Source organism: Chiloscyllium plagiosum, unplaced genomic scaffold (assembly GCF_037043375.1).
Source record: "Chiloscyllium plagiosum isolate Xiang-an unplaced genomic scaffold, Cpla_swu_hap1 HiC_scaffold_26, whole genome shotgun sequence".
NCBI classification, from domain to species: Eukaryota; Metazoa; Chordata; class Chondrichthyes; order Orectolobiformes; family Hemiscylliidae; genus Chiloscyllium; species Chiloscyllium plagiosum.
Window position 1 is genome coordinate 32,151,053 of NW_028270164.1, and position 27,147 is coordinate 32,178,199.

The 27,147-nt window shown below is 35.8% G+C and overlaps 1 protein-coding gene across 1 annotated transcript; it reads right to left on the bottom strand.

Moving 5' to 3' along the window:
* Positions 1-4,178: 4,178 nt before the first annotated feature.
* Positions 4,179-27,135, bottom strand: LOC122563219 (suppressor of cytokine signaling 2-like). The gene is made up of 3 exons (XM_043716796.2): positions 26,605-27,135; positions 25,764-25,987; positions 4,179-14,762 (listed from the first exon to the last, which is right to left on the bottom strand). Exons 2-3 carry the CDS (start codon positions 25,930-25,932, stop codon positions 14,290-14,292), a joined length of 642 nt encoding a protein of 213 aa, XP_043572731.2. The 5' UTR covers positions 25,933-25,987; positions 26,605-27,135; the 3' UTR covers positions 4,179-14,289.
* Between the last annotated feature and the right edge of the window lie 12 nt (positions 27,136-27,147).

Genomic DNA, 27,147 nt, shown 5'->3' on the forward strand with positions numbered 1-27,147 from the left:
TTCACACAAATCGTGGAAATCGCAAACCCGTTTTAGCAAAAGGGTTTAGATATTGGGTCCATTGAAATGTTCAAGATTAAAGTTGATAGGTTTTTGTCAAATAATGGCATCAGAGATATTGAGCAAAGGCAGGTAAATGGAAATGAGATATAAATCAACCAGAATAGACTAGCAGAACAGTTTTAAGCAGTAGAATGAATGACACCTGTTCCAATGTTCAAAACATTAAACTTATAGATTGATTCAATATTCAAGGAATAAGTTGATTAGGCATAGTTAACATGGTTTTATGAAGGCTAGGCCGTGCCTCACAAATCTTATTGCGTTTTTTGAGAAGGTGACCAAACAGGTGGATGAGGATAAAGCAGTTAATGTGATGTATATGGATTTCAGTAAGGCAATTGATAAGGTTCCCCACGATAGGTTATTGCACAAAATACAGAGGCATTGGATCGAGAATATTCAGAGGTTTGGATCAGAAATTGGCTAGCTGAAAGAAGACAGAGGGTTGTGGTGATGGGAAATGTTCATCAGTTACTAGTGGTGAACCGCAAGGATCTGTTTTGGGTCCACTGCTGTTTGTCATTTTTATAAACGACCTGGATTAGGGTGTAGAAGGATGGGTTAATAAATTTGCAGATGACACTAAAGTCGGTGGAGTTATGGATAGTGCTGAAGGATATTGTAGGTTACAGAGGGACAGATAAGCTGCAGAGCTGGGCTGAGGGGCAGCAAATGGAGTTTAATGTGGAAAAGTGTGAGGTGATTCACTTTGGAAGGAGCAACAAGAATAAAGAGTACTGGGCTAATGGTAAAATTCTTGGCAGTGTAGATGAGCAGAGAGATCTCAGAGTCTATGTACGTAAATCCCTGAAAGTTGCTACCCAGGTTGACAGTGTTGTTAAGAAACATACAATGTGTTAGCTTTTATTGGGAGAGTGATTGTAGTTTTGGAGCCATGAGGTCATGTTGCAGCTGTACAAAACTGAATTGTGTACAGTTCTGCTCACCGCATTATAGGAAGGATGTAGAAGCTTTGGAGAGGATTCAGAGGTGATTTACTGGGATGGAGGGAAGGTCTTATGAGGAAAGGCTGAAGGACTTGAGGCTGTTTTCGTTAGAGAGAAGAAGGTTGAGAGGTGACTTAATTGAGACATATAAGATAATCAGAGGGTGAGATAGGGTGGACAGTGACAGCCTTTTTCCTCGGATAGTGATGGCTAGCACGAGGGGTACATAGCTTGTAATTGAGGGTTGATAGATATAGTACAGATATCAGTGGTAGTTTCTTTACTCAGAGTATTAGGAGCGTGGAATGTCCTGGCTGAAACAGTAGTAGACTTGCCACCTTTAAGGGCATTTAAATGATCATTGGATAAACATATGGATGAAAATGGAACAGTGTAGGATAGATAGGCTTCAGATTGGTTCCACAGGTCAGTGCAACATCAAGAGCTTGTACTGCATTGTAATGTTTTATAGAAGTTTTAATATTAAATCTAACATTTTACTGACAGAAAATTATTACAAAAACTGGATGAACTATCATATATTTGATGAGTAAAATTAGTGCCCAGACATGGAGGGCAGAGACATGGACACCTTGACCCTGACCAGATGCCTGATGGTGACCTATCCCCTGGACTTACCTTGACACCTGTAACTTAGTTAAAAGCAAGCTGTTCTTGACATCAGAATAGCCCTCGTTGGTCATTGCATGCAATTCTGCTACATTTCTTGCCAAAGCCCATGTCATTCCAGCCCCTGTAAGATTTCATCTGTAATATTCTGATACCACTCCCAGTTTGAACGAAAATTGGAAAATTAGATTCCCTACAGTGTGGAAATAGGCCTTTCGGCCCAACAAGTCCACACCGACCCTCCAGTGAGTAACCCACCCAGACCCATTTCCCTCTGAATAATGCACCTTATACTTCAGGCAATTTAGCAAGGCCAATTCACCTGATCTGCACATTTTGTTTGGACTGTGGGAGGAAACCAGAGCAGCTGGAGGAAACCTACACAAGACATGGGGAGAACATGTAAAGTCCACACAGACATACGCCCATTACATTATACAACATCAATTTCCATTTTCAGATTCCGTCAGTACCCATGGGTGTATCTCACCTGGTCTGAGTACCTTATCAACAAACAGATAAACTAATCATTACCTCTTCCCAATCTTGGGCAGCAACATCTTCATTGGTAAAGACAGCTACAAAGTATCAAATCAGCATGTCAGTTATGCTCCCTGTGTCCAGGCTTAAATCTCCATTTTTGTTCCTAAATTGCCCTATCACCCCTTTCCTATTTATCTGCCAAAATAATGCTTTGCGTTTCAGTTTTACATTAACTGCAAATCTTTTATCATTTTCTCTCTTTGTATCTCTTCTTTGCTTTCTCACATCACACATGGACTTTCTACTTTCAGCCTGATTCTTGAATGTATTGGCACCTCCAACCCTGATCTCCCCAAAATTAATCACAAGCGCACTTTTTCTTCCTTCTTGAGTCTCTGTCTTTTTTTTGTCATTCAGGGAGCTCTGGCTCTGTTCCCCCAGGACATAATGAACATGGAAACTCAACCACAATGTTTCAAGCAGGAGGGGATCACAATTTTACATTGTCAATGGGCAATTCATGCTTGAAGTAAATCTGAAATATCAGATGACAACACTTTGCTTTGTACGTCTTCTTTAATGCAATTGCCTGCTGGGGTCATAAATCTAACTCTATAACTTCTTTAAATTATGCATAAACATGGACCTTAATCTGAGAAAGTAATCAAGGGCCTTTACTATAGAAACTTGGGAATGTTAAATTGAATAATTTAACATATATATGTCATAATACTTGAAGAGCACACTACTGAAATTCACATTTGCGTTGGCACCATATCAACAAACAGTTCTTGCAAAGCAGAGAATGTCCTTGGCTTTCATGTTATGTTTTTATAAAGTCCTGGCGCAGATACAAAGACCAGAACATCCACTGCCATGTCTGAACCTAACATTTGCCAGTAATTAAAAGAGTGTATGAGCAGTTTGGTGCAATTGTAGACAATGGAGTTTATCTCAAACTTCAATAGCATGCATAACATGAGTTGGCGTTTGGAATCCTTCTGCAGTACAACGATGATTCTTTTCATTTACCAGCAAATCCAAGGTTGGAAAGCTTTTGGACATCAATTGTTTTTTGGTGGACAGAGAACTCTCTTTGAACAAGTAAAAGGAAACAAATTTTCCACAGGTCAACAAATGCAATTGATCTCAAACACTCAAAGAAACAATTAAATATTTACTATCATCTGGAAAGTAGGAGGGTACAGATGCACAGGCAGAACATGCCAGTGAAGTAGAAAAGGCTAATCATGGAGTGAAAGATAGCCTGCTGATTGTCACAAAATATACTTTGTGCTTGCAAAAACCTGCTAAATAGTTTAATTAGAGTGTGGAAATCTCTGGGACTGCATTCCCAACTAAAGTTGTAGAGTCATAGCATTCCAATTGGAAAGATTTTCCTATTGTAAGACCATAAGACCATAAGACATAGGAGCGGAAGTAAGGCCATTCGGCCCATCAAGTCCACTCCGCCATTCAATCATGGCTGATGGGCATTTCAACTCCACTTACCCGCATTCTCCCCGTAGCCCTTAATTCCTTATTCTGTGTATCAGAATAACATACTTTCAAAACCTGGGGAAGCAAGCTTTGTAGGCAATAACTCTTACATATTTTGGCTGATATCAAACAACTAACGCAGTGATCACACCCAGGATAAGATAGATATTTGAATGTAAAGAACAAAATTATATCACCTATGTCTGATGGATCTTATCAGCAACTGTGCTGTATCAATTTCATTAAGTATGAAAAAATACTGAATAAGCTGTTGTAGGTACAGGTGAGCTTTTCTTCTTAGTAAAAAGTTCAGAACATGACAAACTATCATTTTCATTATGTTGATATCCTTTCTTTTAGCAGTCTTAGAAAATATCTAAATGCTTTACACTAGTTATAATAATTGAGTATTTCTTCACACGATTTATTATTTCTGATTGTGTGTGGTGATATATATTTTGTGGAAAAAAATTATTGCCAGCTTAACTTTGCACACCTTTTAAGCTTAACTTGCACATGGGTATACCAAGAACAAATCACACATGGATAAATGACTTTGATAATGGAAAAAAATCAGCAGTATTTTAATAGATTGTGATTTACACCAAGGTTCACAAAACACAAACAAAAAGACATGGCATGACAGAATATACTGTACAGAGCTGGCAGTTCCAGAAGTGTAACAAACAATACTATCAATTGAATATGACACAGTACATTAAAGGTTTCAAGCCAGCCAAGCATTATGTTCAGAAGGTCAATTGACGAGGTAAAGACTTACTTTTAATACAGAATTATGAATAAGATCAAACACACTAACACAAATATTTTTTGTAATTATGTTTAGCATGCATTTGTGCATGTTCCCCCACTTGAAAGAGAAATTGCTTGTCTGCTGGTAAATCCAAATAATTAGTGGACTGAAGTTTGATAACGTTTAAAAACTAGCATCAAAATCACAGCAATGTAAAGGGTGTTTTTCTTTTTATGACAACATTTTATTAACCATGGAGATTTATAAAGTGCTACCCGCTCTACTTGCTTGTTACTTTAGATCTTCTTAAAACTTCTTTTCATTACACAAGAAATAATGTGCCCAACATTTTATTTCCTTTGATATTTGCCACTGAAAATACATCAATGGATCATTAGCTCTTGTCTATTATGCACATGTTGTGCTACTGAGATAAATAGGCAGCTTTCTCTACAGTATGATAGATCAGTTTGGCCAAGCCAACTGACTTCTCTCAGGTAGCTAATTGCCTCCAACAACATGCGGCATCACCAATTCCTCATGCAGTTATGATTTGATATAAAATAAAAGCCAACAATATCAGATAGTCTGCTAGTCACTGAGAAATTATTCAGATTTATCAATTTAATTTGTATTTCATAAACAATATAAAAATATATAAAACAAAGAATTACACGTTTCAATAATATGTCATTGTAAACAGAATCCTTTATATGTTAATTTGTGCTTTTATCAGACAGCTTGCTAAAAAAAAGTGAGCAACCCTGAAAACACTTGCATATAAATACTTTACCCAGGCTTACTAGTCATAAGAATGGCCACCCCAATACCTACTTGAGATTAGGAATATAATTTAAAAGCTGAAGGCTTCTGAACTGCCTGGGATTTTAAAAGACACCTTGTTCACAATAAAGTATTTGCTATGCCCTTCTTAGCAATTATTAAAAATCTGCCATACATTGATGTAAAGAATTAATTTAAACCAGAGTTCAACATTGAATTTTAAAGATGCAATTGAAAATATTTCCAAATGTAGAGATCAGATATATTATTTTGTCAAAAGAATGCTAATAATAATTGAATAGCTATCATGATAATCTTAGTGACCAACAGCACAGAGCTATAAGGTAGATAAGAGCAAAGCTGGTGTATGCCAGGAAACAGCTGTGCACTAATAACCAAAATGTTTTAGCACCGACAAGTTGATTTTACATTAATCTAAAAATTCTTTTCTTAATGTGCACCATTTTCATAGCTTGGCCATGTCCCAGCAGTTGATAAATCAGCTCCTTAAAATCATTACACACTATGTTAATACGAGGGATTGGTGTGTCAAACTCCTCTAGAGACCAAAGGATCTTCTTCTTCAGAAGAAGGCCTCCAAATTGAAGGCTCTCAGTCAAAAGATTTGCATGGGACAGATTCAGCTCAGAATCTATCAGTTGACTAGAAGTCTGTGAAATGAAAGTAAGGTGTACTGTGGACAAATGTTCAAAATCGAGTTGTATAATTCAACTCATCCTCAACTTTGTACCAGTTTATCTGTACAATATTCAGGAATTATAAAATGGTGATCAGTCTAAATCATTATACATGGTCCAGAGTATTTCACATGGACAATTAAAATTATAATGGGGAATGATATACATTTCAGTCATTAGGTCCAAGATAATTAATTTTGTACATCTAGAATATTTTATAACTAAAGAATTGCTACTTTTCAGCATTTCTATTTAGAGAACTCATGGTCTGCATGCTCAGCAGCTTGTAGTTGACAGATGTATGACTTTGAAGGTGGAAAATTACAGTCTTTGAGATAACTGTTGAGTGTATTCTGACACAGTATGCAAACTTAAGGGGGTTTCTCCAGATAAAACACAGGTGGATTAAAATTCCTTGGACACAGTATTCCTTGCAATCAGTATGATTGTTTACAAATAGTATTAATATCCTTTTTGGATTGAATCAATCTATTTGTGGAGTGAAAAGAAATGCAGGCATATAAAACTGCCATCCATGACGTATCAAAATGGTCTGTTATTACACATAACATTTCTGATGCAGTTTTCTGTCACTAATGCACTCAGGAATAATATGTGCGAGAATACTGTCTGTCTACCAAATCGTGTCAGACTTTAACATTAAATATAACATATTTCTCTCAAATGCAGTGCTTCTGAATACTATTTCTTTCATGTTTAATCTGGTGGTCTAATGAAAAATTTGATTTTAAAACATGTATTTTTAAAGTTTACACGTTTTATCATTAAGGTACAATAAGGGGAAAAATATCATTTTTGGGACTTATTTTTGGTATGGACTAAGCTTTGGGAAATTTGATTTAACATCCTTAGTTTTTCTATGCTGTCAGAAATCATTAAGATCAAATTCAACAATAATTTATTGCCACTTACAACAGCTTCTATCTGCATCCATTCTGTATCACCAAATAGAATAAAAGCAAAATATCTTTGCTATTTTGTAGACTGTCTGGAGTAATATTGATTGATGATTGAAGCACCCATACATAACAACCACAATTATCAGTGTGCTCCTGCGAAGATAGGGCTTCATATTAGTCAACAGTAGCATCAGTTGTTTGGGTACAACAGATTCAAATGGCAACTAGCAATCAGAAAAATACAAAAACAAACAGAAATTTCAATGTATCATACCTTCTCTGCATAGTTTACCCACATTTGAAAACATAATTTTGCTTTTAAAATTACAAAGGTTGTTAGGAGATTAGCTTCAATGTGGTATCCTTGAGGAGCTTCAAGTACTTTGAATATTGAATTATTCGAAATAAAATCCAAAAGGATGCTAATACCAGTCAGTGGTAGGTAATCAATCATTAATTGAAACAGTAGTTGATAATAGTTCAGAGTATGGTGCTGGAAAAGCACAGCAGATCAGGCAGCATCCAAGGAGCAGGAAAATCGATGTTTTGGGCAAAAGCTCTTCATCATTCCTGAAACATCGATTTTCCTGCTCCTCAGATACTGTCTGACCTGCTATGCTTTTCCAGCACCACATCTCGACTTTAATCTCCAGCATCAGCAGTCCTCACTTTCACCTAGTAGTTGATAATCGTTAACCACCTCGGGGCACAGCATTGATGCAATTATAAAAGTGTTCCTAACATTCAACACGACTTTCTTGAAAATTTTACATACAGTTATAGGTTCCAAATAAATAAAGTACTCCCCAATGCAAACTATTATGCTTTAAATCAATCTTATTCATAAATACAGAATAAATTTCAATTTTGCTATTCATCCTGCAAGTTAATAACTTGTCAACAATTCAGCAGTATTGAAATTATTGCTTTCAATTTCCATTCAATTTGCTTGTCTTTCTTTCTAAGCATCATCCTCTAATTAGGAAGCCATTCGCTAGAAACTTAAATTTCTTTGATGAGAAATTCAAGCAGATGAGCTGTATAATGCCAACTTGCTGACTTCATTTCTACCTTGTCCCAAATTGGAATATATTACCATTATGAGCTATTTGGTACTGGAGTAAAAATGCAGCCTCAAACTGAAAGCAAACATTGCCACACACAAAATAGGCCAGAACTATATGTATTTATTGGGTGAATTTGCAGCCTTCAGTTTTTCATAAAAATCCACTCTAAGATAATAATGTAACTTTGCCAATAGGAATTATTCCCAGCTATTTAGCAAAACATTTTAAGACATTAATTTTACTATATGTATGATAGACAGCACCACAATTCTTTCCCGTAATCTCTTGACCCACTTTGAGTATTTTTCCCTTAGATATTTGACCACATGAATTGTGTACAGGCATGTCACACTAGAATGCAACATCATAACTAAGAATATTGATGCCATATTTTTGGGATCCCTGAATAGCATATGACCTGGCCCTTGGTTATTTTACTCCTTGGTCAATATTAAGTAAGGTCTCACTTTTCTGAACTTTGACAAATTCTGAACTATCGTGGATTTCCTTTGATTGATAGCACCCTAAGTTACTCAAGCAACTTCCACAGGTTTATATATAAATGAAGACAGAAATTGTTAGAAATACTCAGGAGATCTGGAAGAGAGAAACAACAATTAAACATCTTAGATTGATGATGAAAGACCATTAATCAAAATGTTAACTCAAACTTTTCCTTTCTTCATAGACACTGCCAGACTTACTGAGCATTTCCAGCACTTCATTTTGATTTCATATTTTTGTACATGACTGATCAATCTTTAACTATGCATGAGGTAGAATTGATTTGGATTTTTCAGGGCTCTAATTCAATTTATATTTCTAGCAGAAGTCATTCTTTGTGCTTTTAGTCTGCGGAAGGACCACGGACAGCAGCCCCTTTTTTGGTTAAAATGTGGCATATTATTGCTTAAAAATGATCCCTAGCACCAGGTACCACATGATAAATGCAGGCAAGTTTATTCATCATTGGTCTATTTAAAATACAAGTAACTATATTTTATCAAATAAATTATGAAAATGTTCATACTTTTGGAATCATAACTGCATTAATTAAAAAATATTCAATCTCACATATGAAAGCCAGATACACAATTTCTGACATGTACAATGGGTCAATATGGATGTGATTTCTCACTTCATGGAATATTTACCATTCCAAACATACTTAAGGAAACATTATAATCCCATTAAATGGCAGAAGCACTGATCTGCCTTAAATTCAATTTAGTCTACAATCCATTTTCAGAAATCTGATCTGGCTCCACTGAAGATGAACAGCAGAATTAATGTATGCAAAATGTAATGGCAATTTGAATTGGAGGCTTCTTTAAAATGTAGAGAAGACATATGAGAGATCAGAATATAGGATTTTCAACTGCAAAAAGGCTATTTACTAAGTAACATTGGACATCATGTTACAAAATACACCCATATTCTGATATTGCTGATCCTTTGGTCCACTGCCTTGAAATATTAAAAGCCAAAATGAGGAGTATTTACTGGAGGGAGAGATGATATTTTACTTTCAAAGTACATGAAGGTTTTGGACATAACCATGGTTTGATTAATAACCATAGTAATAGTCATGTCCAAAGAAAAGTTTCAAAAGGAACATTTGCTTAATGATTCAACCTTCATTATTGAGAATATCAAATGGTCTTGCTTGTGATGATTTGTATTTCCCTATTTGCAGTCTACAAAGAAAGTGATACTAAAAATTGGTTATTTTAAATATATCTCATTTTCTGATGACATTACAATTACAGAGCAGCTTTTAATATTTAAGAATCATATCTATATATTTAATGATTAAACAAAGGATTTTAGTTCTGAGAACAGCATTTAATTTCCAAGTAAATGCAAAGCATTTTATTGCTTCCGAAGTCTTCATTTGAAGACAAATACATATTCGCCTGGAATAAATAAATAAATAAGTTTCTAACAATTATAAGATCTATATTATGGTAGTATTAACTAGGTCTCTAATCTCTGAAGAATGAACATATTTACAACAAGACAACCCATACTACTTTTCTAACAGCGCTCATTTAGTGCCTCTCATACTGGCCATTTGCTCCAGGCATGAAAAAAATGATTCAGCATGGAGGGGAAAAGGACCAGTCTCTCACAAATAGCAGGATGTACTACTCAAAAAAGTACTTTAATAATCATAGGACATGCTGAGGAGGAAGAGGTTTCAGAGATGTCAGATGTCATTCAAGGATTTCAATTAGGACTGCTGGAATGCATTTGACTAACTTTGAATTTCATAAACTTTCAATGCAAACACACACCTCTCATTTTATCTTTTGCAGTGAGATGATCACTGATTTAAAAAGGATTAGTTGCAATTTCAAAGTCATATCTTGTTTTATCTGTTCAAAAACACACAACTCTATGCTGGATATAATAATCATTACTTTACCAAGTACCTCAAAAATACATGAAATTGTCCTAGGAATTATCTAATTGATTTCTTCAGGAAATTCAGACATTTGGTTTGATTTCCTGATCACCCCTAGTCAGACACTACTGGAACTATTTCCACAACATGAAAGGGGATTCATAAAACAAATGATTTAAAGCTTAAAAGTGTATTTACATTTCACTTATTAGATGGACAATTGCTTTCTTTTCAACTTCCCTGCTCAAAGATTCTTAGGTACCAACATGTCCTCCTGTAACTTTAAGATCATTAACATAGTATTAAAGCTATTTTTCAAAATAAACAAAGGTCGTAATTTCAATTTTATAATCCATGCACAACAAATTGCACTAGCTTTCATATTTCCTATCTCACGTCTTTGTGAACTTGCATGCAACTGAAATCAAAATCTGCCAGAATCATTGCAATAGGACATATTTTAGAATGTTTTTTTTTGCATTTAAGTATTCCTTGATATAGTTAAGGGTGCAGTTTCATCAATACAACTAAAACAGAAGTGTCCATTTCTCATTGTGAGTAATCTGATTTTAAATAAAATCTTTTATTTTGAAATGGAATGTGTTTGTTACTGGCAAGGTGAGAATTTGTTGCCTATCCTTAATTGCCCTTGAACTTGCTCTGCTATTTCGGAGGGCAGTTACGAGTCAACCATGTTACTGAGAGTTGTAAGTCACATGTAGGCTATACAAAATAAGGACAGCAGATCTACTCTAAAAAAATACATTTATGAACCAATTGGTCTTTTAGGACAATGTTTACATGCTGACATTGAGACTAGCTTTTGTTTCCAGATATCGAATTCAAATTTCAACATCTACAATGGTGGCGATTTGAACCCATATCCCCAGAATATTAGCCTGATACCCTGGATTATTAATCTAGTGGCATTATCATTATGGGATCCCCTCCCATAACTGAAACTAACTGCTCAACATACAGCAAACCATGTACAAGATTAATTAGTGCAAAGTTGGTAGTTTTGTAGCAAACCGAAAAACAAATGTAAAATTATTCAGAACAGTGTGCGTGTGTCATTGACCTTAAAGATTTAACCTAAACTTTAAGAATCTCCTTAAAAGACTGCAAAAAGGCATAATCAGCAGTGATTAATTTAATCTGATTTGAGGGCAGAGCCACCTTTCTGTGTAATGCTTTTAAACTATCAGAGAAGATTGCGGAAACTCAATACGTTTTGGGAATAGGCTGTGGCTGGATTCTTCTATCCTTTGTAATTGTTTGGCCAACTTGTAATTCATAAATGGAGGTATCAAAATAAAAATCAGGAGAAGGACATGTTTTGTTGATTTTTTTTTCATTTAAACAATTCTGGCATTTAATAGAGATGACAAATTATTTTAATGTAATAATTTGTTCTGATATGCAGTGTACTGCCTAAAAAGATGGCACAACAGATTTCATAGTAACTTCACTAAACAGAATTTGATTAGGAAAACGTTGCAAGAACCTCCTTTCATGCTGTATAGTTTTATACTATTGTGATTATTGCTTTGCTGTTTGTTTTGCTAAGAGAAGTGTAGATTCAGTACTGTGGACTCATTCTCTCAGCTATACATCACATCACTCCCTTGTCAGACAAAGAGAAGTCCTACAAAATGACCCACTTTCATGAAAATTGAACAAGACATGTCTTTGATAACACTAAAACATTTGAAGTTAATGGTTTTTAAAAGTTGCTATTGAGAGAGTCGGTCATGCTGCAGTGGGCATGAACCCAAAATGGTGTCAGAATAACTGCCAGATGTGGTCTCCCACCATTTCCATTAAACAATGTCTGGCAGTATATGAGAAATTCTCATATCCAGTTGAAATAAAAATGTGCAGTGCAATTGAACCAAATAATGTAACCTAGCTAATAAAAATAAAAGTTTTAACTGAAACAGGGATGCCAGTAAAATATAGCATTCTTTCAAAGTGAGCATAGAGCCAGTGTTCAAATATAATCTTTTGTATTGTATCAGTATCTGGATAAATAAATATACAGTATAGTAAATATCCATCTGCTAAACCCAGAGGTAGGTGTAATAGAGTTTTTGTTGTAGGCTAAAACATTAGGATTTGAACAAGTCAATGATAGGTGGGGCTACACTTCTATAAATGGATCATAGTATACTACTGTTTGTGTGTTATAAGTAGCCAAAGATAGAACAAGCTTTGCAGGCTGAGTGACCTTTCCTTGTTCCATGGATTCTTAGGCATCAGCAAGCTAATTAGACAGCTGCATTTCTAATCTACAGATGCTAGTACATTATTGGCACTATTCCAATTACATTACAATAGAAAAACAGCTGCATGGTTCACCAATTCATTGATGGCATAATTCCAGTTTCACAATGCAATGCCATGGCCCAGATTTTGCAGTCAATAATGAAGGGACAGAGCTCACCAGTAACATCAAGTAAAGCCACCACAAAGAAATACTGGACTCTATAGCATTGGCTTCTTCTGAACAGATAGAATTGTGCCATCTAGAGTGTCAGGGGAAAGTGGAGGCATCAAGTTCACTAAGCGGTTGATTAAATCGACAAAATTATACAGGTAGTAAAGCCAAAGTAAAAGCAAGGCTTGGCATTTGCATTCTAACCATTGTAGAAAGATCAGATCAAAGAGTGGAATTACAATTAGGATTAAGGTAAAGCTGAAAACAATAAATATTTTAAACATTGCATACCTATGAAATTTTTAATTAAGGAATGCAGCAAACTAGATTCCACATATATGAAGTTAGATTATCAGGGCTAGAGATATTGTTTAGCAGAAATTATAATTTTGCATGTTATTAAAATCTTAGTGTTAACATTTTCATTATTTTTTCCAGCAAGAATAGTGCATAAGAAGTTGATGTTCATGCCAAATCACTGATTGCTTTGCCTGTATCTGCAAAGACTGCAACGGTGCACCAGTGCAGGATATGATTGACAACAAATTCTGCCTATTTGTGTTTAGCTGAGCATGTGCAGATACCAAAAGTTGCTGCCTGTCATGATGGTCAATGCTGGTGGTGTTGCCATCATTACAAACACTAACTTAGAGTCATACTCTAGACCAATTTGCTTTAGATAGATTCATTTTCTGGAAAAGTTAAATGCACAAGTGTTTTTTGCGCTCAATTATTTTGATTCATTTACTGAAAGATTTCAAATCACATTACACATAGCATTCTTAACCATTAAGAAGTGTTGCCTTTTCTGCAGGTTAATGTTAGCCAGTTGGCATATCATATAATCTTTTGCCTAATGTTTCAGCTTAAGTGGGCAAATGCTGCTAGTACAAGTTATCCATAAAATATAATACAGCAGGAAGAGAGATCAAATGTTGATTAACATTTCCCTCAATCTACAGTGAGAACTAAATCCTCCCATATACCAATCTGTTAGGAAGAAAGCCCACAGCTTGTCCATATGGGATGTGTATGAGTCACTTTGGGGAGCAGCAGGAAGCAGTGCTCTAACTTAATCAAAATGTCTAACTAAGCATTGTTGGCAGTTGAGCTGAAAGTTAGGTAACAACAAAGTTTGCTAATGATGCTCTCCTCAACATGACCTCTGGAATAGTTCACTGGGTTTTATCATTTGATTCCTTCCATTTTCAGCCAGTTGAAACATAAGAATCACCAAAAACCAAACTATTCTTCAAATACCACACTTCAAGAATGCATGTTGTATACAATGTGAAGTATACCGTGAAAAGCCACAGCTGTCAGAGGAAATATTGAACAAAAATCAAACGTTTACCATAATAACTCTGAAAGCTAAACTGATTGCTTCTACTAAGAAACTGTAAAATTTGTGTTTACATTAAGTTAAAGCAAACATGAAAATTATGGACAGTTTAATTCATTATCTATTAGGTGTGTTGCAATATAGCACCAAATCTCACTCAGTCGTTGACATGAAACAGTTGAATATTTCCTCCACGTAACAGGTCCCTCTGTCATTTATCATTGTCATTTTAGGAATGGTTATCTCTTAACTGAGTTACAAATGGAAGGGATATTCTAATAAATATTCCTTTAATCTAGTGGGCAAAGGAAGTTCTTGGATTGCCTTAGTACTTTTATTGATTATAATCCTACATAGATGTTGCAATGAAGGCGTTGCAATGTACAGGGGCTTAGTCAGTTTCAGGTGAATCACTGTATCTTTAGTCACTGGCGTAAGTGACTGGTCATGTGCAGTTTGGGTACTTTTAGACAACAAGACATAATGCTGGATAAGATCAACCACGTCTTCAAAATTCTTGAGCTTTGGTTTTGCCAAAACCACTGAATCAAAGCCAAACTTTCCCTCATTGTACTCAATACGAAGGTGTGCAGGTCCTGAGCTTGTTTTGACCGAAAGAGTCAGAAGATATTCTGGGTTGGAGCTATCCCGGATTAGAAATGTGCCTTCAGTGGTTTGATTCAGAATCTGTCGTGCTTCGATTGAGGTAAGTGCTCCCCAATACCAGCCTGGTTAGAGAAAGAACAAGGGTAGAGTGAATTACACATTTTATGTAATTGCATTGTAATCTGACTCAGGAGAACAAATCAAAGCAGGAATTATTTGTTCATTCAACAACATTTAATTTTCACAAGTTAAACTTTAATCAACACAAATGTAGTAAAAGGATTATAAAACCTATTCTGAAATAACAAAGAAGGCAAGTCAATCTACTCGAACTGAATTTATAAAATCCCATTTTTCTGTTTTCCCCTCACATGCTTTTAATTTTTTAATTACATTATTCAAAAGCTTGTAATAATTGATTTTGAATCAAACACACCCTATAGAAAAAAATGCACATTGCATTAGAACAATTCTTCCAAACTCCTGATTTCTGTGTGTAGTGCTTACTACAGCTATTGTCTTCAATGTATTTCTGAATAATGAAGATAGTTATTTACATTTAATTTGGGATGAATGCTGCCATTATCTTGCTAGCCCCTTTGAAGGATGTGAGGCCTGACACCTACGCACCCAACTCCAACCTGTCCCCGATATAGATAAGAGGCACGTAAGGCATTAGACAGCTCATCTGCCCTTAGGCCTATTCAGCCTTCAGGTATTCGCCACTTAGTTGCCTCAAAAGGTCTGTCCCACAATGTTTGGTCCATTAAGGAATAGCAAGCAGTCCAGCAGCTTTCACTGTACAGGCTGCCAGTGGGCAGAAAGGAGAGTACATGAAGTATGCCTCGTGCCCATTGGGGACCCCTCGGGTGATCATCGTACCTCTTTATCCCTTCCACAACATATAATCTCTATGGTCCCACCCCACTACCCCTCAAGGTTTAGATCCATCCAAATCCTCGCCTACCTGCGGCTCCAGGATCCACAGCATCTCATATTCAGAGACGATTTGATCTTGGACTGGTGGGCTTACAGAGCTGCTGGCCAATCAGATTGGCTGCAAGAGCTCTAGAGTAAGATTTCCTATCTCAGAGGGGTAGAGGTCCCACTTTTACCACGTATTATCACTGTGGAGCAGTGGATTTCTGGTCAGTGCAGTGCCAATAAACTTTTTGGCCAGGTGCCAGGTAATCTGTCATGTCAAAAAATTTGCCCTGTTATTGATTTCTGTTTCCATCAGAAATACCTCTGTCAATTTCACCCTCTGCAATTCTCAAATTGCAGAAAGTCAGCTCAAATCCTTTCTTGTAAGTCAGACTCCTTCTAACAGCTGACACTCTGGTAAACTTCCTTTCACATTTTCTCCAAAGTTAATGTACCTCTCCTGTAGTGAGGAACTCAATGCATCAAACTGCATTCCAGATTTAGTCTATCATTTTGTAAAGAGGCACAACATATGAGCATTTGAATTGGGAACAGAGGTATTTGGTTCAGTTCCTTGAACCTGCTTAGCCATTCAATAAGAACTTGGCTGATCTCTTTCCTGTTTTGCTTAATCCCTCTTGATAAAAAGCCCAAAATACCATTTTCTTTCATCAGGCGGTTTCTTTAACCCTCCCACTCATAACTAAGAACTTATTTATCTAAATGACTAGACTCTATAACATTTCCATTAAACCAAATCCTTAGCATTTACCACTTGCATTCTTTCATCATGTTCTCAAAATGTAATACCTCATCTCTGTTCTGTATTAAACTTTATCTGCCATTCATTGCTTGTTGTCACAGCCTCCACATTCATCTGTAATTTACTGTCTTCTCCCTCACAAACCAGATTCTTTATTTTATTTATGAAATGTAAGTAGTCACAATGCAAACCTTCTGAGCATCCCACTAACCAGTCTGAGAAGAACCACATCTAGAAAAGATGATTTAAGAACTTGAGGTGATCAAATTCATTATATTCAACTGATTTTTTTTTAGATTAGATTACTTACAGTGTGGAAACAGGCCCTTCGGCCCAACAAGTCCACACCGACCCGTATGTGGAACTAAGTATTGCTTACCACATACAATTTACAAAAGTGTTTATATTGTGGTGCTTTAGAGGAAAGCTGAACAGAGTTACTACATACAAAACAGAATGAGGCTAATTACAAACATGCCATTCATGGCAAGATTAACTCAACTTGTCCCATTTACCAGTTCTTTCCCCCTGGCCCTACAAATTTTCTTTCTTCAGGTGCTTATCCAAAGTATTGTGACCATTTATACATTATATATAGTAGAAAAATCTGGACTGCCAGAGAGAATGAGTGAGATGTGAAATTATTAAGAGTTTAAAATAGTAGCCTGGAGCTTACCAAGCTAAAGTATGAATTAATTTATTCCCTGTTAAATACTTGTAGTTATACATATATATGTTGTAGCTTTGTGTGGAAGCAGACTTACAGCAAATGTCTGTCAAAATAATCATTTGGTAAAAATACCTGAAAATGAACTGATGCAGACGATCGCGGCTTTTAAAACTAACAGAACAGCCAACAAAAACAGGTCATGCATGCTTTGGGTTACAGACATGTTTAGGAGGCTACAACCTAAAATTTAAAGTTAACTAATCAAATCGATTATCTTTCCTTGCTGTCATTGGATTTCCATTTGCCTCATGCTAAAAAGTGAATTTTTGGTGGAAAATTCCTGGAATGCTTTATCTGAAAACAGATGCTGCGCCACAATGTGTTGAAATAATACAAAAAAAAAGTATAATTATTATTTCCAGAGGTGCAGGCATGGCACACAGGCAAATAACAAACATAGCGAAATACTCTATCCTTTATGTGTTTGTATAGACAGCTGTTTCAACAATAATCTATTAGAAGAATGAAGCAAAAGTATAAACTTTGTATGCTTTTTAGAACATGATTAGTAGTGTAACTCTTACATTAATGAAAGTTTCACAAACTTATATGGATAGAGTCAAAATAAAGAGGTCCAGATGCACTATTAAGTTCCTACACAGAAAATGCACATAATTACCAACATGAAACAATGAACTTCATTTGAAAAGGATTAAAAAAAACTGAACAGAGTGCAACTATTTGTGCTTTGGAGGTTTGCCAATGTGAAAGTGGTATGGAGGAAGAGGGAATGCCAAGGTAGACAGTTATGAAAATGCACTGAGATGAAGGATGATAATCCTACAAGCTTTGAAAATTCATCCAGTAATATCCATGTGGATGGGAACATCAAGGATACTTGCATCAATGTGAAAAACAAGACCTTCAACGGACAAATTATCTAAAAGTCCAACTCATCTTTGAGGAACACTGTGTCATCAGACCACACAGACAAACAGACAAACAGACAAGCAAAGCTCCAAGCAAGAATAACTACTGCACAACAAGAATGACATCATGCTAAAACATCTATGTTTAGCAAGACAACAACTTCATTCACATGTTATAGCAGCTGCCTGAAACACTCCCCAGCTGTTTACATAAGCAAAATGAAAGCAAAAAAAAAGATTGTCCAATAACTGAAGCCATCCATCCTGCAAAATTATCTTTTGTAAAGAGATAATGCAATCTCGATGAAATTATTCTGAAGATGGGAAATTTTACAACTTTGGAATAAACTTGAGTTTTTTCTCATTGATTTTTTAAAAAAGAAACGCTAAGCTGGACAGCCCACACAATGAGAGTTATTGTACTAACTGGATACATTTTAGGTAAATAGTTTTAAATAGATGATAGCATTCTATAGCAAGTTTAAAAATTGCCTTTCGATCCAAAACTTGGGCAGTTATGGCCTTACCATAATGGCTACTGACTGGCTTATCTCCAGTCTCAACAACACGATTTTCTGACCCACATATAACTAAATATAGTAAAGTGGGAGTAGGTTTTGGTCCTAAACCACATTTCAGTTTCAATGTTGTAAGACCAAATCTCTCTCACTGGTGTATACATTCACATTCACTCAGCAGACATCCCAGATATGAATTTAATGCCAAATTATAGGTAGCATATGTACAACTGCCACTGGAACAAAGCTAAGATTGTTCAAACCAATTTTAAACAACTAAAAAACTGTCCTGAAAGGCAACATAAATATACCAAAATAACAAAAGTGAGTTCAACGGTGCCATGAAGAATTGCCATTGGCAGTGATTAGGTAACATTGCATTTGACATTCCTGATTTGGTCATGGCCCAGCAGATTAATATTGCTGCTGCAAAGTATAAAATATTTAGATGGTCAGCTCCATTGTAGTGTCCTTACACAGGGTCAAATTGCATTATATTTTATGCTAAACATATAGTGGCATAGAAAGATTCCAGTTATTTATGGATCTGTCTACATAATGTATAAAACAGTAAAGAGCTAGGAATGGTACAATGTACACTTGCTGGTGTGTAACATAGTTATTGCATACTAGAATGATAAACATGTTGATGATATTTATTAATTCTAATGTATTAATGGATTCTTACAGTTTTAGATCATATTTAAGTTTATGCTTATATTTATGAGTGCCCTCTTTCTTCCCTGGCCCAAGAAACACGAGACATCAGAGTAAAATGTTAATTATAATTTGCCCTCCTATTATTTTTCAATCTCATGCAAAATTATTGATCTTGCCTGCAAAATACTTCCAGAGAGACTGGGCAATGTAGCCACCTGAGTATTCTTTACATACAAGGCTTGACTGCAAGACTTCAAAGTTTATTCAGTTATTGAGCACGTTGCAATGCATTGCCTAGCAGCAGTAAGTGAACATGGCTGAGGCAGACAAAACCAACTTTCTCTCCCTATTGAATAGCAGAAACCATGTGTACCTCAACTGTTCCTCTGGCAGGAAGCAGAGCAAACCTGGAAACTTCCCGAATTTTGTCACTCAATTCTGAGCCAAGTAATGTGTTAACCAATGACCGTTTCCAGGAGCTTGAGTGGTGCAAAAGTTTCCAAACAAAAAAAAATCTTATTCAATCTGTTCAGCTATGTTATTACGAAGTCTGGAGCAGGTAGGTCTTGAACCCAGGTCTCCTGGTCCAGAGGTATGGACACCATAAGAATTTCTACAGCCAACATTTTACTCTGATGCCTTGTGTTTCTAAGACGGGTGAAGAAACAGTGCACTCACAAACCTTTGGAATAGGACATTTTATATTTATTGGTCTATTGCAATGTAAACTAAACCACAGAAATGGGTTTGAACACTGTACCGAACACTGATTTTGTTTTACCCTTGGAACTTACCATAAATTATTTCTCAGTAAAACATCACGGACCTTTAATTTGGGCCAACTGTAAAAAGTTATTTACAAGCCAGAAACTTGTTTTTGTCTCACCCTTTTAGTTTAGGAGTACGGTTTATTTATATTCATTATATCTTGAAAGGCAGGGCTAAGAGCTGGCTGATAAGAGTCTGAGAGTTCAATGCCACATAAGAAAGTCACATATACACAGTTACAATTGTGTGTCATCAAATTATCTAGGACAAATAACTACTTTTGACAATTGTAACCACCTCCTAGCACTATTTAAAAATAGCTGCCTTCCAAAAAAGACAAATATTGTAATCTATAGAATGCATTATCATGGAATGACTCTAGGAAGTCATTGATCACATGACTGGTCATGCCAACCCTTACACTACACTCGAATACCAACAGGGAACACACAAAACGATCATTTATATTTTACTGACTCTCTGCCCATTAATTCCTGTTTTTCTTTCCTTTAAAGCACTAATTTGTCTTTTCCAAGAATTCCACATTTTAGCTTTCTTTTTGACACATTTAATATTTTCTGCACATTCAATTCACAAACTACAGTTTCCCTAAAGTTAAACACAATTCATAAGACTTCCTTCCATTTTAAGCATACGGAAAATAAAAGAGTACAGCAGATGAGAAAAAGAATAAGGACACTTCAAGGCACATACTAAGACAGAAAATACTGGTAGTGACAATCAGTCAAGACAGTATCAGGCCAGCTTATTGGACACATGCAAGCTAAGCTTTACTGTTCAGTAAGTTTAAAAAAAATTAAACAAGAACCTTGTGTAATGGAGAGCTTGCATAAGCATTAGAGTTTTTTGGCTCTGTATTGCTGATTACTTTCCCAGTAACTTTTTTTGCCACGATAAAAAACAGCTTTATTATTTCATTCCATTGCTGTAACTGAGCTGCTATGAACTTTGATCTGTTTTTCCTAGAAACAGCCTGAGTTTGATGAAAAGGGAAAGTACTTTTTTCAATCAAGAATTAAAGGGTATTTCAATCAGAACAGTGATTCTTAGCACTGCAAAGTTAGATCAGAGTTTGATTAAAAGGGCCAGTAAGGACCAACTGAAAATTTACATAACACCATGGTTCTTTTCAAAGCAAAACACTGATTTTTTTTTCTCCCCCTCCGGTAACGAATGTTTTAGAACACCAGGATCCCTAGGCAAAAATAGTCCATGATCCATCTGGTTTACCTGATCCTGGAATCAACAGGATAGAGTGAAATAGAACTGTTCACTAACCATGGCAATCATAGTCAGTAACAAATCTAGATAGGAGATATCCGTTCTTTTTTTTAGGTACATAGTAGGTAGCCATAGTCCACTAGGGACCACAAGCATCCCTCTATTAGAAAGTTAAAAATCACACAACACCAGGTTATAGTCCAACAGGTTTAATTGGAAGCACACTAGCTTTCGGAGCACCACTCCTTCATCAGGTGATTGTGTGATCACCTGATGGAGTGGCGCTATGAAAGCTAGTGTGTTTCCAATTAAACCTATTGGACTATAACCTGGTGTTGTATAATTTTTAACTTTGTACACCCCAGTCCAACACCAGCATCTCCAAATCATCTCTATTAGAAACATTGGTTACATAGTTTGAGTGGCATATCATGCATGAAAAGGCAAGGAGGCAGTTCCCAATTCCTCAGGAAATGGGAGCCAAACTCAGGCCATTAGTATTATTGAGAACCATACACTATCCATTGAGCTAAACCAGCCAGCCCTATATCCCTTTACAATTCTTCAAAGTAACCAATAAATCTAAAGAATCAAACTAGAGCAAATTAAAACATGAAGACCCATTAAAGAGGAGGCTGACTACGTTGACAATAGATAACCACGTAGAGAGTAGCTTCACCCCATCAGTGAATTGAACTCTGGTCTCCTGGATTACAAATGGTACCAACCATTATATAAATTGAGAGCTCCTAGGACGCTACTTGTTGAACAAACACAAAAAGAGCCATCACTGAACTAAGTGTACAAATAATCATTCAATCAGTGCCCTTAATCTTAACCTTAATTTATACAATTAAAAGTGGAAAAAGCCCTTGAGGGAAAACTTTAGCAATCATATTCAAAAGCTTATTTATTCCCCAGACTAAGTCATGTCTCAAATTAGTCACCTATATTGTATTCATAATGATAATTTTCTGAAAACTATCAAAATTCTCTATGACAAATCAAAACTTTGTTTCCACTGTCTCCCTAAGAATTTTGTTTCATAGATTCAATCATTCTGTGATATAATGGGTCAGAACTTGCTGTCAAAATGATTGAGAGGCTAATGGTTCTCACCATCATATATGTGTAAGTAGAGCAATAAATTCAGGTGAAAGGGAGAGATGCAGTTAGACTAAAAGCTGTCTCCAAATTGCTCCACTTACTATTGAATTGCAAAATACAGCAACTTCACACAATAAATACAAACTTAGCTCATCACCAAAAATCAAGTTGGTATATTTCAGTTGGAGTACACTTTAATGTGTGATACATCGCTCTTGTGTGTCACTGTCAGTATATTTTTCTGGCTCTGAAATCTATTATTAAAAATGTACAGTCTCATTGCTTTAATTGTTGGACATTTTTAAAATGGAAAATTAAATAAAAAGCTTTTTTAACTTTTACTTTCAAGCTTTTCCTCTTCTCTCTTAATTTAGTCTTTCTTTACCTGATTTTGTATTGAATCTACCCACTCTTAAGTTACTCTTCCTCTTTGGTCCTTATACAGCTAATATAGCAATCCCGCAAATTGATTGGTTAAGGAGATACAGAGTTACTTGCCTCTTTATTCAAGTTTAAATGCTTAGCCTTTGTTACTGTGACTTTATCAGCTCATACCCTCAGCAACTTGCTACATGAGAACTTTATAAAACTAAACATGCAGAGGCAAGTCTAATGAATATACATACTATTAATTTTCTGTAGCAGTGAAAATATATCCAAATTTTTCTGCTGCAACATTTTGAATTTACACTCTTTCAGGTATAGACCACACCCTTAAGTTTTACTCAGTTGACAATAATGGTTGTGGTTTAAGATATCGAGTGATTTAGAATCCAAAGCAAAATATTCATTTTCTCCTAACCTTTGCTTTTGCAGTAATAACTTACTCAATTCTTATCATTGTTGCTCATAATCCAAACTATCTAGCTGCTCAATTATTCTGGTTGCCCGCTAGTGTATCCTTTCAACAGCAGCAAAATTATTTTTGTAGAGAAGTGTAAACTAGTAAAGCAAGTGCAGTTGCACCAATGATTTATATAACAGCAGAATTAACTCAAATTGACCTCTTAATTCATCCCTATATCTGATTTGCTTTTCTCACTCTCACCAAATATTGTTGCAATGGCTTAATTTAATTGTCTTTCATTTTCAACGTACATTATTTTACTATATTTGCATAATAATTTCTCCCTGGAATTTATGTCATGTGCATTTCTGTAACTCATCTGTCATTTGTCTGCTTTACTTCAGTTTTATCATGTTTATTTCAGAAATCTACCATCTGAAGTTGTACAACTTCTCAAAGTTTAGGAAGTTGCAGTGTTAGGATTAAAAAGCAAATGTTTTAGTACTAAAGAGCCAACATCATAATGAGCCAAAAGTTCCAATCCGTGCTACATGCTTCTAGGATTCGAATTAATCAACTGCGAGTCAAAAGTAAACATTGTTCTCTTGACTCTTGGATCCACATCATTTATTAGGATGTTAAATAAAAGAGACAACCAAACTATTCTTTGCACTTCACTACTAATATGCTCTCAGGCCGATGACAATCTTTGATTTACTATCGTTTGGATTCTGATATACAGTAAACACAAAATGGGCTGGAGAAGCTCAGCCAATCTAGCAGCATAATTTTGCTCAACTTTTTGTTTTAATTCCCTATCTTTAGCATCCATAGCACTTTGCTTTCACATTTAGATTCTATCGGTCAAACAATTATGTAACAAATATAAAATATTCTCACTGAATTCTCATTTGTTTTTGGTACCAGCCTTGCAAATCAATTGCACTAATGACCTTACTGACATAAAAATACATCATATCTATTGCACAAGCTCATTTCCCAACAATGAAAACAAGACAGCAAATTTGATTGAGAAAAATTTCCTCTCTATTATCCCATAGTGTTTATGCTTTAGCTCCATTCATATATCCTCTTGGTATATTTAAGAAGAGTTTCTGAAAACTTAACCACAATAGATTTCCAACTCTCTGCTCTTTTGTTTTCTAGGTCAGATCTGCTGTATTATTTTAAAAATAGGTGATATGTAGGCCTTTCTGTACTCCCCAGGCATCTTTTCAGTATTCAGATATTGCTAGATTTTGTTTTAAATCTTTGGATTACCAGTTATCTTGTTATGCCCTACTCCATTTCTTGTTTTAATTTTTCTCTTAATAAAACAGACACTTTTATTACTGTAGCTCATTTCACTTGATACATTCAATTCAAAGTGTTTCTTTGCACACTCCAAACATGTCTTTTGGTATAGAATCTACTTGTATGAATGATAAAGAAATCATTTTGGGTAAATGAGGTAATATAATGAAACTGAACTGAATTCAGTCAAGATTGACATTTATGTGACCAAACTAATCATGCAAAACTTTTAAAAGTAGAACTACACAATTGTAATTTATTTTCCTTGTACAGAAATGAAACATTGACTGCATTCTCATAGAATTGTTCATGCCAGAGTTAAAATGAGATGCTGACATGTCATAAAATATTCCCTTCACTACCAAGTTGTAAACCAAATTGTGCTATTATAGCCAAGACTTTTTTGCATCATTTCCATTATTATGATACATTCAACAATATTTATGCTAGAACTACAAAACAAAAAATACAAAAAATGTGAAAGGTCTTTTACTCCAAATAATATTCATTGTTTACTTAGCCTCAGACAATGTTTTAACTCTAAATAACACTCATTGTTTACTTAGCCTCCGGCAATGTTGTTTATACTTTAAATTAATACTTTACACACAATTTTATGTCTCCACTTCGACACATGAATTGTGCTGTTTAATACTTTTTTACTAAGCTATTTTAATAAAGATTAGAATTGTTGCTTAGGTTCCTGTCATTTCCCATTTCAAATTAATATTTCATTTCATTTTTTTAATGATAGTGGATCAAGTAAAAATGCATCTTAACTCTACAGTGAGCTTCTAAAGATCTGTATGCTTTACATATCCTTAAGTAATGACATACAAAAGGTCCATTTTCCTGATTCCTTCGGCACATATTACTGTTCAAAATCAATAATAACATTACAATTGACAAAACTGGTGTTTTATTCTTTCTCAAATGACGAAAAAGATTTCTTCCTAAATATTTCTACTTCTCACGTTGAATATGAGTTAGTGGAACAAACACGAAAACTTATCCTTCAGACTTTTAGACGTAAAAGACAACCTTCGAATTTAAACACATGAGATACCATTCCAAAAAGATACAAACATTTTCACTGAAATTGCAATATTTACAAGAGAATATTTACTGTTCGCATTAACTGCCTTCTCCAACTACTAAATTTCTCTTGTAGATGTGGGTCGGAAATTAATTATTAAGCAGCGTTATGACGAGACACATCTGAGGTAAAGTATATTGCATTTTAACAAAAAGAAATTGTGAAAGTGTAAAAGAAGGGAGGGTTAAATATCGGGAACTATAGAAAAAAAAGACACTAGACATTCCGCTACGTTCAAATAGGCGAATTGACTCCAGTATTTTAAAACAGAACGTCATTCAAAAATTGACCTGCACGTCTACATGTATTCAAGATTAAAAATCCATATAATCACACTCAATGTACCTGTACGCTCCAAATGACTCATGGTGCAGGAGATACGAAACAAATCAGAATGTCCTTCCCGGAGGTCAACGGGGTCCTGAGGCGAATTGCCGGACGACAGCGGGGTTGCTACTTTCTCCTGGCAGATCATAGAGGTGACGAATTCAAATGACCACTGATCGTCCTTCATTCGAAGCGTCTACATCGGCCAGAAAAATAAAGGCTTTGTTCCCAGCACCCTGAATCTGGACAAAGAGAAAGCTGATCAATAGTGAAACTGGAGGAAACTCTTCCCACATTAAAGTTCATACAACGCGTTACTTCAAAATAAATCTTCCCACACGAACCGCAACATCTTTGCCGCCCGTAAATGTGACTAAACTCATTTATATTTTCTCCAGCATCTTTTCGAAATTGGGGTTCATTTTCCAACCTCGAGTCAAACAGCAGAGGCGTTTACTACAGCACTGACATTAATTTATGCAGGAGGGAGCGCAAAATGCTTTCGAGTAAAAATCCATCGTTCCGATATAAAAGAATCGCAATTGCCCGAAGCGTTTACTACGGCACTGACATTAACTTATGCAGGCAAAATAGTAAAATGTTTTTATGTACAAATCAATTGCACCAATAAAAAAAATCGCAATTGCCCAAAAATATTGAACATGAGCCTTCAGATCAGTTCCTGTACTCTCTGCTCGCTCAAAATGATATCCTACCACATTCGTTGTAACTCAGTCATAAACACATAATTTACGTGAACTAATTGCCACCTCACTTTTCCCATCTCCTTACAGACTTGTTCATGCGAACCGAACGAATGAATTCTCTGTGTGCCCAACGATTGTAAAAGCGCACGCACCTTTTCGTTAATCGGAGCGTTTCCTGTTGTGCGAGCCCGGTTCAGTGGCTTCCAAACATCGTGCTGTGGCCGCGAACAAGCCCGCTCACCCCGAGTTAACTCCACTAACAGCAGCCAGTCACTAAATGAATCGATTCGGCCTGATTCAACCCTCTGGATCGTGACAGAGTTGAGGCACAGCGGGGCACGTACAAAAGAAAACGAAAATAGGGTGTGTGTGTGTATGTGTGTGGGGGGGGTGGGGGGGATCTTTTGTTCGTCCCAGATTCTTAGAATTAATTTAACCCTTTGAACGAAAAGGGCAGCTTCATTTCTAAATCCACCCCCCCCCCCCCCCAACCCCTCCTGATGCCTGGCACTTGCAGAGCACGCACAAGCCGTTTCCCTTTCGGGGCTTCTCTCAATGCACTGTTTCTCCTGTCAGGGGGAAGAAGGTGAAGGTTTTACAGTCGTATCTGTCAGCCACGGCGAACGTAGCCCTCCCTTCGTTAAAAAAGAGAAAATAACGAAAACAAAAAGCAGGAAATTTAATGTGTAAAGAGG

Bases quoted from the DNA above. Each gene is read 5' to 3' on its own strand.
- LOC122563219 (XM_043716796.2), bottom strand. From the start codon at position 25,932: ATGAAGGACGATCAGTGGTCATTTGAATTCGTCACCTCTATGATCTGC. The intron at 14,763-25,763 runs GTACATTGAGTG...TTCTCTAACCAG, and splicing joins GAGTCATTTGGAGCGTACAG to GCTGGTATTGGGGAGCACTT.